Source organism: Cydia strobilella, chromosome 27, assembly GCF_947568885.1.
Source record: "Cydia strobilella chromosome 27, ilCydStro3.1, whole genome shotgun sequence".
NCBI lineage: Eukaryota > Metazoa > Arthropoda > Insecta > Lepidoptera > Tortricidae > Cydia > Cydia strobilella.
Genome location: NC_086067.1, coordinates 4,324,500 through 4,339,421, shown reverse-complemented (window position 1 = coordinate 4,339,421; position 14,922 = coordinate 4,324,500). Strand labels below are relative to the sequence as shown.

The following is a 14,922-nucleotide window of genomic DNA, read 5'->3' as shown; positions in this document are numbered from 1 at the left end:
ATATCTAATGCAGATATAATTCATAGATATGAATTAGATTTTATTAAATTATTAATTTCATTGTTATTAAAATTAGAATACCAAGCCAATTCGAGTTTTAGTTATTCGATATGTTTTCAATATGATAGTGATCTGTCAGTGTCAAAAGTGACGTTTTTGGTTGAAGAAATGTCACTGTTCAAATATTACGTAACGCATTTTTTGAAGATTTTTCCCCCTCCCCCCCCCCCTCCCGGTAATGCGCCGTAACGTTTTTGTGTACCCCCCTTCCTTACCTAAATTTACGTAACATCCAAGTCACCATTATTATCTAAAAGTCACAATTATCTTCCGCAAAGTATAATTAAAAAATTAAAGAAATGAGCGAGCGTGTATGAGGAATGTTATAGCATGGAAGTGAAAACCGTGATCTCTGCCTACCCCTCCGGGAAATAGGCGTGATTATCGTCGGTAAATAAAGGTAACAAAATAAATTCGCGATAAACCCGATTTTAAATGTGATTAATATGTATTTCTCTAGTAATTAGTGAGTTTTGCTTGTCACGCTTTGTTCCAACCCCCCCCCCCCCTCCTAACCTGTAACGCATCGTAACGTTTTACAAGACCCTCCCTCCCCCCAAATTGCGTTACGTAATACCACGTTCGACGTGTTGCCTCCCTGTCACACTTACGTACGCATTTACAAGTGCGACAGAGAGGCAACACGTCGAACGTGGTTCGCGGGAGGCCCTCAGATCACTTATGGCGTACGCTGTCAAAGCAACCTATGTATTAAAGTTGATATTGGCTCGCTTCTACCAATGATGTTAACGCGTGTGTTTCTTCTTCTTCTTTTAAAATTATGGCTTCAGCCCAGTGGGACTATTTCGCCAGTATCAAGGTATTAAGAGGTTTAAAAACGACAAAAATTGTACGGTTGTACAAGACAGTGTACGGTGATTTGTTAGCTCTTGTAAATCGATAGCTAGACTTTACAGAAGCACATGGACTACCGGCCGTTGACTCCAAGATGGTGGTTAAACGCGCTTCAAAATTAATTCTCCATTTACTGCACACTACCACATTAGTTTAATGTATAATAAGCTATCGATATTACACTTTAAACAATATTAATGAGCAAAAAACAAAGTAATTAATCACGATGCTAACTATCAAGATGGCGCTCGAACCGGAAGTCCAACGCGTGTGTTAAAGTTAAAGGTCTTTTAAATTTGAACGGTAAAATATGTATACTTAAAAGTAAGTTAGACAATTATGAATTTGTAAATCGGTGGGTACCAGTCTTTATGTAATACAGTCTTATGTTTTCAATAATGCTTCTCAATTATACACTTGACAGTTTTCTGACATGATTTAATTACAGTTCCGTAGTTTTTTAGAGTTAGACCAAATTAAATCTGCAACGATTTTGATAGCACACGCAGTGCGAGTGTTATTTATACGTCATAATTTCATAGACGTTTGACGTTTAAAATAACACTTGCACCGCGTGTGCTATCAAAATAACACTTGCACCGCGTGTGCTATCGAAATTCTCGCAGACTTATCTTGGTCTAACTCTATTAATTTGTTTTTATTAGAGGTAGCCACCCTCTTTACGATTTTATTATAAACAATCGATCAATAAAATAGACATTATAACAAAACTTATCACCTTGAGACATTTTTATATTGTTTTTTTTTATATACCACGACGGTGGCAAACAAGCATACGGCCCGCCTGATGGTAAGCAGTTACCGTAGCCTATAGACGCCTGCAACACCGGAGATATAACACGCGCGTTGCCGACCCTTTAAAAGCCTGTACACTCCTTTTTTGAAGTACCCCATACTGTAGCCCCTCGGGAAAACCTCGGCAGGGAGCTCATTCCACAGCCGAAGCGTACGCGGGAGGAAATTCCTCTTAAACCGCACAGTACGCGACCATTTAGGTGCTAGGGTGTGAGGATGAACGCCCGCCCACGTTAATTTGTTTGTAAAAAATAAGCTTTACAATTATTATTTTCAGAATTGAAACAACTAAAGTTGATTAGGCATCATCTTGGAATCATCGATTATTGATTTGATTGGTCATTAATTTTATCACAATACATCAAATGACATATATTCGGTTTGATATCCTTAAGAGTCCCCGGCAAGCTCGGCCGCATTTCACCTTCCCATACAAACGCAGTTTCGTTCTCATTTTAAAACTACTTGTTGGATTGTAATGAAACTTTGCACATACAATGAGAAGCGGTATATCTAGGTCTGTAATTAGTTTATATAGATCCAGTTTATAAAACAAACGAAATAGAGCAAAAACAAGTTTTGTATGAAAAACATAAATTCGCTGTATTTATTTACTATGGTATCTGAAGCTACATAAACTAATTACAGACCTAGATATGCCTTATCCTATTGTAAGTACAAAGTTTCAGAGCAATCAAGCTAGTCGTTTTAAAATGAGAGCGTAACTACGTTTGTATGGAGAACCGAGATTGCCGGAGACCCTTAACTGTGGTATTTATGTAAATGTGACTGCATAACTACTTAGACAGATTTATTAAAATAGGATAAACTGTGTCAACCATCAAAATTCATATGGAAGCACCTGTTAAATCAAATCATATCAGAAAACTAGAAAAATCAAAACATTTTGCGGTGAATAGGTACATTTAAACCATAGTTATGAGATCAGTTAATTGATGATAATGACATGATTTATATGATTCTGTCCGATCTTTCTTATAAGCAATATTAATATATACACTAAATTACGTTTTCATAGTATAATGCCGCCATAAAGCAACCACGCGCTATTTTAGTCCCTTGGGTTAAACTTAAAATTACGATTTAATTATTTTTTTCAATTTATGAACACGATTTTTACACGAATAAACATTAGGTAAACATAGAAAGCTTCTTTGTGTCTAAGTACATTTGAAGATATTATTATTTTCAAGCCTCAAATTGCGTTCAAAATTGTCACAAATTAACATAATGTATTTGGAGGTACCCTTAAAACGTTTATTTATTTATACAACCAGCCGGGCTAGCACATGATTGGCGCGAGAGTATCTCGCCGCGACATAGACTACCCGTCCCTCTTTAATTCATCCAGTTAATAAAAGACGGGTAGTCTATCTCGCGGCGAGATATTGTCGCGCCAATCATGTGCTCGGCCTACAGCCAAAGCTAAATAATGGAAATGAATGGGGACACCCGCAAAATCTTAAGAGGCCGGTGTCGATTTTAGTCGCAAAAATGTAAAATTGATAGATTTAGTCCGTGAAATTTTACAACTTTTGTTACCTAATTGAAATAACAAGTCCTGGTTTCTATTAGCACGTCTTCTTATCTTACCTTTTATCAGATCAATTTTTTGAAAACAGACTCACTAAATTAGTAATGTTTGCTTTTCTGATGGACGTTTAGGTAAACGCGCGTAAAGCACTGATTTTGTCGCTCTTATTTGTAAATTTCGTAAAGTTTGAACGGCTAAACATGGTAATTTTGTATTACACATATCCTGTACTTGACGTTTATCAGACTACATTTTTATTATTATGACTTTGAAGTAGTGTAAATGAAAGTTAGACGAAATCAATTTTCTTCAGAAATTACTTCAAAACAAGTGACAATTTCTCTGAAAATCGACTTGATTTCAACGTAATTTTGATACTTAAACAATCTACAACATTTGCTGAAACTATTTTTATACATTAATTTGTATAATTTACCACCATGATTTTTTGATGAATTTTTAAAAACTGCCCCTTCTCTTCATGCATTACCGGTGACGCACGGTCGCGACCTCATTATTAAAAGGCAAGATGAGAAGACGTGCTAATAGAAATCAATACTTGTTATTTAGATATTACGTAACAAAACGTGTATAATTTCAACGACTAAATCTATCAATTTTACATTTTTGCTCCAAAATCGACTACGGCCTCTTAATATAAGTAGTTACATCTCAACGCTAGAACTAATCCAGTTATAATCAAAATATACATTATCTTTAGCAGTCTGTAAGGCGGGTGTACGATCTAAATTATGATACTATCCTTAACTCTTGTTTGTAACTAGTTTTTTTTATCGAAATGATAAAGAATCATGATAAACTATGATTAAAATTTGAAATTCCAACTAACAGAAATACAAAATCGAAGAAAAAAAATATTTCGTTCAAAAATATCTTCAATTATTCGACGAATTCTTGGACTTTGTACATTTGTCAGTATACTTTGCTTGCTAAGTGACCAAAGTGGTTAATGTTGCCATTTTTACAAGTAAAAATATTTAATTCAAAACCTCAAGTTTCTAATTCTATTCTAATTAACTCTGTATCTACATCACTATCACATTCAGGATTAACCTGATCTAACTTACCATTATCTTCGAACATTTTATCTTGTCTGTCATTTTCATTTATTGCATCATTTGGCTTGTGATCATCTATAAAAGCCTCCTTATGTCCGTTATTTGCCGTATTATCTGTACTCACGAGATACTCATCATCAAATTCTTCTGTTGTAATATAATTAACTATGTTATTATCTGCATTCACGTGATTTTCAATGGTTTCTTTCATTTCTTCTATGCTTGTTTCATCATCATCAAGCATTTTGGTTTCATTTGAATTCTCATAATTTTCATGAACAATTTCATAATTTTGCGTTTCAATCCTCTCATCTTTCGCAGACTCTATTCCGTCAGAACTTTCTATGCCATATTTGTCATGATTATTAAAAGTTTCGTGTATTTTTTCATTACTTTCTATCTCATAATTTTCATAATTACTTGAAGCCTCGTGTAATTTTGTTATAATTTTATCATCAGCATCACTTTGGTTTTCGTCTTTACACTCATCTTTCATTGAATTATCTGTACCATTCACATCATTAGAAAAAGCGTGATCCTCGTCTACAGGTGTTTCTATTCGACTTACACACGCCGTAACTTGGACTTTAAATCTGTCATGTATATTTTCATCTTTTATATCATTTTCGTCCATAGGCTTTTCATCTTTATTCGTATCTATGCACATACTATCTTCATCTGTATCTTCACATTCTTTATTTTCATCTTTTGTCTCATTTTCATAATCAGAACCATCTTGATCATTATCATCATTATTTTCCTCTGTTTCTCTATTAGCTTGACCTGTTAACATAGATGATAATGTTCTTATGTATGCCTCCATATTAGACGCTAACGCTGCCATGATTTGGTTCTCAACTGACAATATATTTGACATATTCGTTTCTGGTTCTAGCCTCATACTAGACTTTAGCAAATTAGCTAATATCGGATTAGCTCTTAGCGTTTCTTCACGGTCTTGAATATTAGTGCTAAAGTTTTCTTTTTCGAGTTGTGTGGTGTTATTCTTATGGGTCCTTTTGTGGAGTATGAACACATCGGGATCTTTAAAGCATTTGGAGCATTCGTGGCATTTAAAGGTGACCTCCTTTGGGTGTTCTGTGTCTCTTCGTAGTAGGAGTTCTATCTCAGATAGAGAGCTGCTTGAGGGGCTTGGATTGGTTGATTCCGGCAATGGAGTTGGTTGATCTGAAAATCGAAAAACCATTTTTAGGGTTCTGTACCTCAAAAGGAAAAAACGGAACCCTTATAGGATCACTCGTGCGTCTGTCTGTCTGTCTGTCTGTCTGTCACAGCCTATTTTATCAGAAACTACTGGACCAATTAAGTTGAAATTTGGTATACATATGTAAGTTTGTGACCCAAAGACGGACATGTAACGTAAACAAATGAATTTTAAACATGGGGGCCACTTTTGGGGGGTAAATGAGAAAATTAAAAAATAAAGTTTTTCAAACTATATCGTGTTATATATCAAATGAAAGAGCTCATTCTGAGAATCTCAAAAATATTTTTTTATCATTTTAGGATAAACAATTTAGAAGTTATTCAAGAAAATAGGCAAAAAATTAGCATTCCCCCGCCCCTTTATCTCCGAAACTACTGGGTCTAAAATTTGGAAAAAATACACAAAATAGATCTTTACCTATAGATTACAGGAAAACCTATTAGAAATTGCAGTCAAGCGTAAGTCGGACTTAATTACTTAGTTTTTGATCCGACCCCTACGGGTTTTTTAAGACATTTCACTCACGTTTCACATAAAAAATACATTGTCTAAATTGTGTAATGTACGGAACCCTTGGAACGCGAGTCCGACTCGCACTTGGCCGGTTTTTTTTAAATACTTCCAAAAAATCGAGTGAGCGCTTTTATTTTTGAGGCAGATATCCTTTCCATTGACAATAATCAAATCTTATTGACGGGTTGAATCATGAATGTCGAAATAAAGTTTGTTTTATAAAATTGCTTAGAGAAATCATTGAAGGAAAGGCCCAATTTATCAGGGTATGGTCACAGACTTTAATTATTGATCCATCTAAGGTTGGAGCTAATTTGCCTGTAAATACTAACAGCTAACAGTATGAAATGTCCAATATAAAGTAAACCCTAAATGGCTCAACAATTAAAGTCCGTGACTGTATCCTCTTCCTACAACCGCGGCCACGATACCTCAGGCGAGGCGCGTCTAGACTATCTGCTTCGTGCAGCAATTTTCTTGCCTAATGTAATAATAGTTATTTACGATACAAGTGCGGAAAAGAGGAACGCACTTGTATCGTACAACGTTTTACAGTACATATGACCCTTTAAACTTTCGACATATGCACGAAAAGTGCTCATTCCCGCACTAGTGCGAAAAAGTAACACCATATGTACTGTAAATATTCTTATAAAACAGATAGAAAATGAGTGTTCCTTACCGCTAGATCTTTGTACATAATTTTACACCATTTCTGTCTCATTTTTATTATGGTATTGTGGCGTCTCCTCTAGCTGCCACTGTCGACGTCATCGAACAGATGGCGTTAGGGAGCTAGAACGCAATTAGCTAGAAGCCTACATCGCGGTTACGAAGTTTCAAATGTCACTTACTATATATACTCCTTCTGACTAACTCTCAGTGGACTTCGGTCCCCAGGCATAACACCCGCCTGGAGAGAGTACTCTCTATTGCCCTCTCTCTACACTTACCACAGTATTTTCGTTATAATTTTTATTTCTTTGCTAGTGTAGTAATAATTATTTTGTTTTTTTTTTCTGATGTGTTTGTAGATTTATATTGTGTGTAATTGCAGCTGCCAAATCAATTATTAATCTTTTTACCACAATTTAAGGGTCTATCGCGAAACAAGAAAGTTATCTAACATCCGTCACTCTTGCATGTGATCAGGTCCTGGCAGAAAATCAGTGCTTTTACTAATGGGTGAAGCGTAATACTGAGCCAGAACCTTTTTGTTTTGCTTCGACGCACACAGGATTTTTATTTGTATAAAACAGTATTTTTATGTATTTTTTTTTCTTTTCCTCTACATATTATGTAAAAATCGGTGTCTTATTTGTTGTTGTAATTTTTATTTATTTTCTGGATTGTTCTGTGTACCTATGTCATTTCTGTATTTGAATATTTTGTGTGTATTGTGGCAAACAAATAAACAGTTTATCTATCTACCTATCTATCTATCATATTCAAGCATAGAGAGGCAGATGGCGAAATTTCGGATTCGCGTTTCCCGGTAGGTCATCTGTAAACAAACCGCCTTGATGCATCAATGTCATGTTTTATTATCTTTGAAAACTTGTCAAAAACCTGTTAATGGTACAGTCTGTATAAGTTACTCTATTACTAAAGGGACTAGTACTGCACTCTGGTGGCAGAACATTGCAGTAATACCCCCTATTCTCAGTCTCATTTCAGTTTAATTCTTTTCTAATTAAGCAACTTAGAGAAAAATTTAACTGAAATCCATGTTTATAGAAAACATTGAAGGCACTAAGAAGCGGCAATATATGAGGCAAATTTTTATTATTTACTTATCTAAAATTACAATAGAAATTCAGATAAAAAAGGTCCTTCTTGCAGATGAAGCATAAGAACCCTTCTCTGATGGAAAGCCACATATCGTCGTCTAGTACCCAAAACACAAACCTTATTGAGCACCGTGGGGCTTAGTCAAATTGTGTAAGATTGTCCTATAATATCTATTTATTACATCCCCTTAGACTTAGGGCCTAAGTTAGGCACTAGGGCACAGATTCTATAATAGTTCTTACGAACAGATATTTATCTCTCAAAGAAAACGCAAATACCTACCGTTTTGATACCTACACAAAAATACAACCCCTTATAAATAACCTGGAGTTACCTTGGTTATCAGTACAATTTGACACTGGGTTAATGGTTTAACCGCTTAACTCCGGGTTAGTGGGATGGTGCAAGTGGCGCTAGTCATAGACCTAGCATTACATAGATGAGCTATACGCGTGCGCCCGTGAGGGACAAAACATACGCAATGCGACAATATGATTGGTCAGTAGATTTGTAGCCCACCATAAACCATACAAATTTACGGTGGAAAAAAAAAGTGAGACTGTGACAAGGACAAACAATAACAGCGCTTTGACGCTTTCTCTGCTACTCCTACTGAAAGATACATAAGCCTATCCCGTTCGGTCATTTCCCCCCAGCCCTCATGCCCGATCCAGTTATACTAGCTACATGAGCGCTAAGTGGTATAGAAAGAGGGTGTTCCTTACCGCTCGCAGCTACCGAGTCGGACGCACCGGCGGCTTGCATTGCGAGCATCGTCTGCATGTAAATGGCTTGCGCCATCTGCTGTTGCACCTGAAACAAATGCTATATGTTTATATCACAGATCATCTCAATTATTCAATGGAGCACATAATATGTGGCGTCCCATGCCTAAAGGGTCTATAATGTCCTCATGCTCCATCTTGTGTAAGGCACCGGTGACTGAAAGTCTAACTTACGGAAGCCAAACTTGGACATACACAATTAAAGTGCGTAAAGCTATAACGACCTGTCAACGATCTATGGAGAGAAGTATATTAAATATACTTAAAATACAGAAAATTAGAAGCGAAATAATACGTCAAAAGACCAAACTTACAGACGCTCTTCAACAAACTCTTCATCTAAAATGGCAATGGACAGGTCATGTATCCAGATATGGGGACAAAAAATGGACATTAGAAGCAACAAAATGGACCGGACCTGTAGGACGGAGGCGCTCAGGAAGGCCCAAAAAGAAGTGGATAGAAGACATCTCCTCCGTCGCAGGAAAAGACTGGCTCCAAAAAGCCCAAGAGAGGGATGAGTGGAGAAAGAGTGAGGAGGCTTTCACCCAGCAGATGGGATTCATGGGATCTGCCCTATAACCAAATAAAAAAAAAACAAAAACAATAAATAACCTGACTGTAAAACAAATAAAGCTTTAATGATAATAACAATGTGTAGGGCAGACTGATGAAAGGTTCTGCAAAGGGATGCATGCTTCCGGAGTGGTTTTCAATGATCTAAATCTTGTTCTGCTCTTACCATTGGCTTTGTAAGTGTAGATTGGCTGCTCATCCAGCATCTTGTGTAGGGCACCGGTAACTGATGAAAGTTTCAGCAAAGGGATGGCATGCTTGCATGCATCCGGAGTGCTTTTCAATGATCTAAGTCTTATCAGTGGCGGGACACTCATCCTTTCAGTCAAACTGGGCTCCGTTCGAAATTTTTTAGGGTTAGCACATCTTGACGTCCCTTTGCGTGCACGACCACAGATAATATAATGACTTGAATTTTGACAACCCTAAATAGCCAAAGAATAGTGCCATACATTAGAAAGAGCCAGCATGATTCAACCCTGAATGGCTGTCAAACTTCGGGTTTGTGGGAAGTGTCCTTTCTGTACGGTAGTACTATTATATATTCTGTGGTCTTGTTTGGCTCTTACCATTGGATCCGTCAGTGTAGGTTGGCTGGGCACCCAGCATCCTGGGGATTGTCTTGTGTAGGGCACAGGGGACTCTGAGGGAAGGTTCTGTGATGGGATGGCATCCTTCCGGAGGGTTCTCCACTGTCCTGCAACAATACCCATTTTGATAATTAATGATGACCAGTCTGGCCTAGTGGGTAGTGACCCTGCCTGTGAAGCCGATGGTTCTGGGTTCGAATCCCGGTAAGGGCATTTATTTGTGTGATATACAAAACGGGGAGATGGGCCTCGTTAGCATTGTGCTGCAACCCGTCTAGGAGAAGGAAAACTCCAAAATATAACCCGGGGAGATGGGCCTCGTTAGCTTTGTGCTGTAACCCGTCTAGGAGAAGGAAAACTCCAAAATAGAACCCGGGGAGATGGGCCTCGTTAGCATTTTTGTGCTGCAACCCGTCTAGGAGAAGGAAAACTCCAATATAAAACCCCCAAATCCAAGGTGTTAGCCGACCCGTGCCGAGGGATGCATAGCCAGAGGGTAGTACTGGCGTTGAACGGAGGGTGTCTGTGTTGGCGGTCACAGGACACAGTGGTGAACCGCCTTGCTTCAGTACAGGGCTCTGCTGTTGTGGACATTTAAATCCCTTTTACTCGTGGGAACGCAATGGAGATTCAAAATAATAATAATCATCCGAATGGCGGCGACGTGGTACGCCACCCGTCACGTCTCGTTTCTCGCGGGGGCGACAAGCGGCTCACGGAGAGCCGCTTTGCTACGCTGAATGTTGGAGGAGGAATTGAAGAGAAATTAAATGAGGTTTTGCAGATGATGGATGAGAGAAAAATTGATATTTTGTGTGTTAATGAGACGAAACGGAAAGGATGCGATACCACCTTGCATGGAACCTACACGGCGTATTGGTCTGGGGTACCTAGTTCGGATCGCGCCTGTCAGGGAGTTGGTGTTGTACTTTCCGCAAGAATGGCTGAGTGTGTCAGAGAATTTGAATGTGTGAATTACAGACTGATGTGGATTAGACTGAAAGTGGGAATGATGCGCATATTTTTGGTAGGAGTTTACGCTCCAGTAGACCGGGGTGCGAGTATCTCACAGCGCGTTCGGGATGAAAGGCAGATATTTTGGGATGAACTAAGAGAGGTTTTGAAAGTATGTAAGAGTAATGAAAGATTAGTTTTGTTAGGTGACTTCAATGGCTGGGTAGGAATAAAAAGGGACGGATTTGAAAAGGTTCTTGGAATGTACGGTGACGAGAGAGTGAATGATAATGGGAGAAGCGTGTTAGAAATTTGCCAAGAGTGGAACCTTTGTGTAACAAACACGATGTTTGACCACAAAAGAATACACTTATACACTCGAGAGGCGGAGAATGTTAGGAAAAGTATGATTGACTTTGTGATAGTTGATGAAAGAATTAGGAAAAATGTTATCGACTCCAGGGTGTATCGAGGGTCGGGTATCCATTCTGACCATTTCCTGGTAATGTGCCGATTAAGTGGCTTGTTTAAAGGATGGAGACAACGACCCCGTACAGTTACTGCCGATTTAAAAAGAATAAAAGTGGAGAATTTGCAAGAAGAAGGAGTAAATGATGAGTATAGGAGTAGATTAAAAACCGAATTCAGTGGTATGGATGAGATTAGTGAGACTGAACAATTGTGGAATAGTTTTAAAAATAAAGTAGTAAGTGTGGCAAGTGAAGTATGTGGAGTAAGGAAGAGGCACAAAGGAAAAAAGGAGAAGAATGTTTGGTGGGATAAAGAAGTGCAAGAAGCAGTGTGTAAGAAGAAAAAGTTGTGGTTGGATTGGTTAGCCACAAGAGCTAACCATAGAAATTACACGGCTTCATTTGACGAAGTCAGTGAAGCGAAAAAGGATTATAGAAGAATGAAAGTGTTAGTAAAGGAATTAGTAGACAGAAAGAAAGACGAACAGAAAGATAAAATGGAAGAAAGGCTCTCTCAAGATTTCCAAACAAATATAAAGTTTTTCTGGAAGTCCGTTCGTTTAGCCAGGGGTAACACCCAGAATTCTGAGCTAAAGTCAATAAAAGACAAGAATGGAAGATTAGTGAATGAGGAAGAATGCATCTTAGAAAGATGGAAAGAGTATTTTGAAAGTTTGTTTGATAAAGAGAAGGCAAGCACGTCAATTTTAGAGTTGAATGAAAGCATTGAAAACGTGTCGGAGAACGAAGATAGTATTAGCATGGATGAAATTGTGAAAGCGTTGAAAGGAATGAAATCAGGGAAGGCTGCAGGGTATGATAGAGTTTCTGTCGAGATGCTGAAAGCTGGACAAGGCATTGTAGCAAGTCAGTTGTACCGCCTTTTCAATATGTGCTTCAGAACCGGTCAAGTGCCCAGGGACTGGTGCAAGGCCGTCATTGTACCTCTTTACAAAGGAAAGGGATCACAACTGGATTGCAAAAACTACAGAGGCATTAGCTTACTCAGCGTCGTCGGCAAATTGTATGCAAAGATATTGATTGAGAGAGTAGTGAAAGAAACCGATGAAAAAGTATGGGATGCACAAGCGGGATTCCGAAAGGGTATGGGATGTACGGATCAAGTCTTTTCCTTGCGATGCATAGCCGAAAAGTATTTGGCCAAAGGTCAGAAGGTCTATTGCGCTTTCGTGGATTTGGAAAAGGCTTATGACAGAGTGGTGAGGAATGAACTTTGGTCGGTACTGTCGGTGTATGGATTGAGCGGCCGTCTCATTCAGGCACTGAAATCGCTCTATGAGGATTGCAGTGCTTGTGTGAGAGTAAACGGGTCGTACACTGAGTGGTTTAGCATCGAAAAGGGTGTTAGGCAGGGATGTGTAGCGTCACCGTGGCTGTTTAATCTGTTCATGGACAGTAGTTTGCATGATTTGAGAAATGATGAGTGTGGGCTGAGAATGAGTGGGTTACCCGTCAAATGTCTTCTTTACGCTGATGACCTGGTATTGCTAGCGTCATCGGGTGAAGAGTTGCAGGAGATGGTAACTAGAATGCATGGATCTTTTGAAAGGAAAGGAATGAAAATAAATGTAAGTAAGACGAAAGTTATGGTATTTGAAAAGGAGGAATATATGACAAACTGTGAAATTTTGATTGGTCAAGAAAGAGTAGAACAAGTGAAAGAGTTTGTGTATCTGGGAACATTATTCACTAGGGACGGTAAGCATGATAAAGATATTGAAAGGAGAGTGAGTGCTGGAAATCGCGTGAATGGGGCACAACGCTTTTATGAGCAGCCAGAAGGTGTCGCAAAAGGCACGGTTGGCTGTGCATAGAGGGGTGCTGGTGCCTACACTTATGTATGGTAGCGAAAGTTGGGTATGGCAGAAGAGGCATCAAAGCCGAGTCAATGCAGTGGAAATGAGAGCGTTGAGAAGTGTATGTGGGGTGAGATTACAAGATAGAATTAGGAACAGTGTGATAAGGGAAAAGTGTGGACTGAGCGAAGATGTAGTGACAAAAATTGAGAAAGGTATGTTGAGATGGTTTGGACACGTGGAAAGAATGAGTGAAAGGAGGCTAACAAAGAGAGTATATAAGGGAGAGGTAGAAACGGGAGTTGGAAGGGGCAGACCTCGGCGGACTTTCTCTGATCAGATCGGGGAAATCCTGAAGAAAGGCCAGGTCAAGAGCACCCTAAACCGGCGAGCGTGTATGAGGAATGTTATGAAAGTGAAGGAAGCGAAAGAGGTATGCAAGGATCGTAGCAAGTGGAAATCTGTGGTCTCTGCCTACCCCTCCGGGAAATAGGCGTGATTATATGTATGTATGTATGTATATACAAATATTTGTCCCTGAGTCATGGGTGTGTTTTCTATGTATATAAGTATGTATTTATCTATATAAGTATGTATATCGTTGCCTAGCACAAATAGCTTTGCTTAGTTTGGGGCTATGTTGATCTGTGTAAGATGTCCCCTAATATGTATTTATTTATTTATAAATAAACTGTTGCAATTTGACCATAACTTTATTACCTATGTATGCATCAAACTCATATCATGCATCAGATGATACAAAGTAATGTAACATGACTTAATATTGAGTATATTGACTACAGTTAACTATGTTCCCTTTATAGGTGTAGACAACTTTTTTTACTTTTTAATTAACTGGTTTTTACTGGCAAGCACCTAACTATAACTGGCTACATATAGGTATTGTAGATCTCATACATTAACATACCATACTGATTGTTATTTACGTGTACTCAGAAGACACAGCTAAAGAGTTACAGTGGCCTTATACTACAATATAGAACAGGAATCTGCAGATGCATTTAGAATATGTACATTTGTCTATGATAGGTCAATCTACTGTTCTGTTTGCATGTTATTGACTATGGCAATTAACATAATATACTAATTCTGAACACTAAGTGCATATTTAATTGCAAAACAAACTAATTACAAGATGCCGTGGTATTTAAACAAGATAAATGAGATAACGACGTTCGTCTTTCTCGACTTACCCTTATTTTTTCCCACGCTCGTTATAGTATAATCTTCCGGCTTAAAATGCAAACTGCACACTTTAGAGTACTTAGTGTAAGGCTTTCCTCTCTTTAGTATGCGATTCCAGAGCTTGGCGAGCTCCTCGTCTCTTGGAAATTGATGAAACGATACATTCTTGGCTTTACCGGCCATCGATGTACAACGCGGCACTGTGCAGTAATATGGCATCTTGGCGCTAGCTGGAACGGCGCATCAGCTCAGTAATTATCATAGCTGTGTTATGCTCTCACTGTTGATACGGTACAGGTGGAATACTTATAAAAACAAACAAAACTTCGCGCACAAACACCAAGCGCCGACATGACCAAAATAAAGAAAAAACATCCAGTGTTACCAGAAAAAATAATTAGTCATTTGTAGAAAATATTGTCTATGGAATCGAAGCTTGCTTTCACGAGAATCGATTATTTGTGCGGAAAATGAGTCGATTATAATAAACAAAATTAATTGAAAGTATTGATTCGTGAAAAAACAAAGCTAGATCTAATAGCCATTATTGTTCTAAAGTAAAATAATAAAAATAATCGAAAGAATCTGGATGTTAATCGCAATAATATTGTGTCCCAATGTGAGTTT

General features: G+C 38.2%; 1 protein-coding gene across 1 annotated transcript; it reads right to left on the bottom strand.

Annotated features, from left to right (window-relative positions):
• Positions 1–724: 724 nt before the first annotated feature.
• LOC134753511 (uncharacterized) lies at positions 725–14,719 on the bottom strand. Its single transcript, XM_063689406.1, has 4 exons — positions 14,304–14,719; positions 9,828–9,955; positions 8,623–8,710; positions 725–5,553 (listed from the first exon to the last, which is right to left on the bottom strand). The coding sequence occupies exons 1-4, from the start codon at positions 14,512–14,514 to the stop codon at positions 4,298–4,300; spliced, it is 1,683 nt and encodes a 560-aa protein (XP_063545476.1). The 5' UTR covers positions 14,515–14,719; the 3' UTR covers positions 725–4,297.
• Positions 14,720–14,922: the final 203 nt, after the last annotated feature.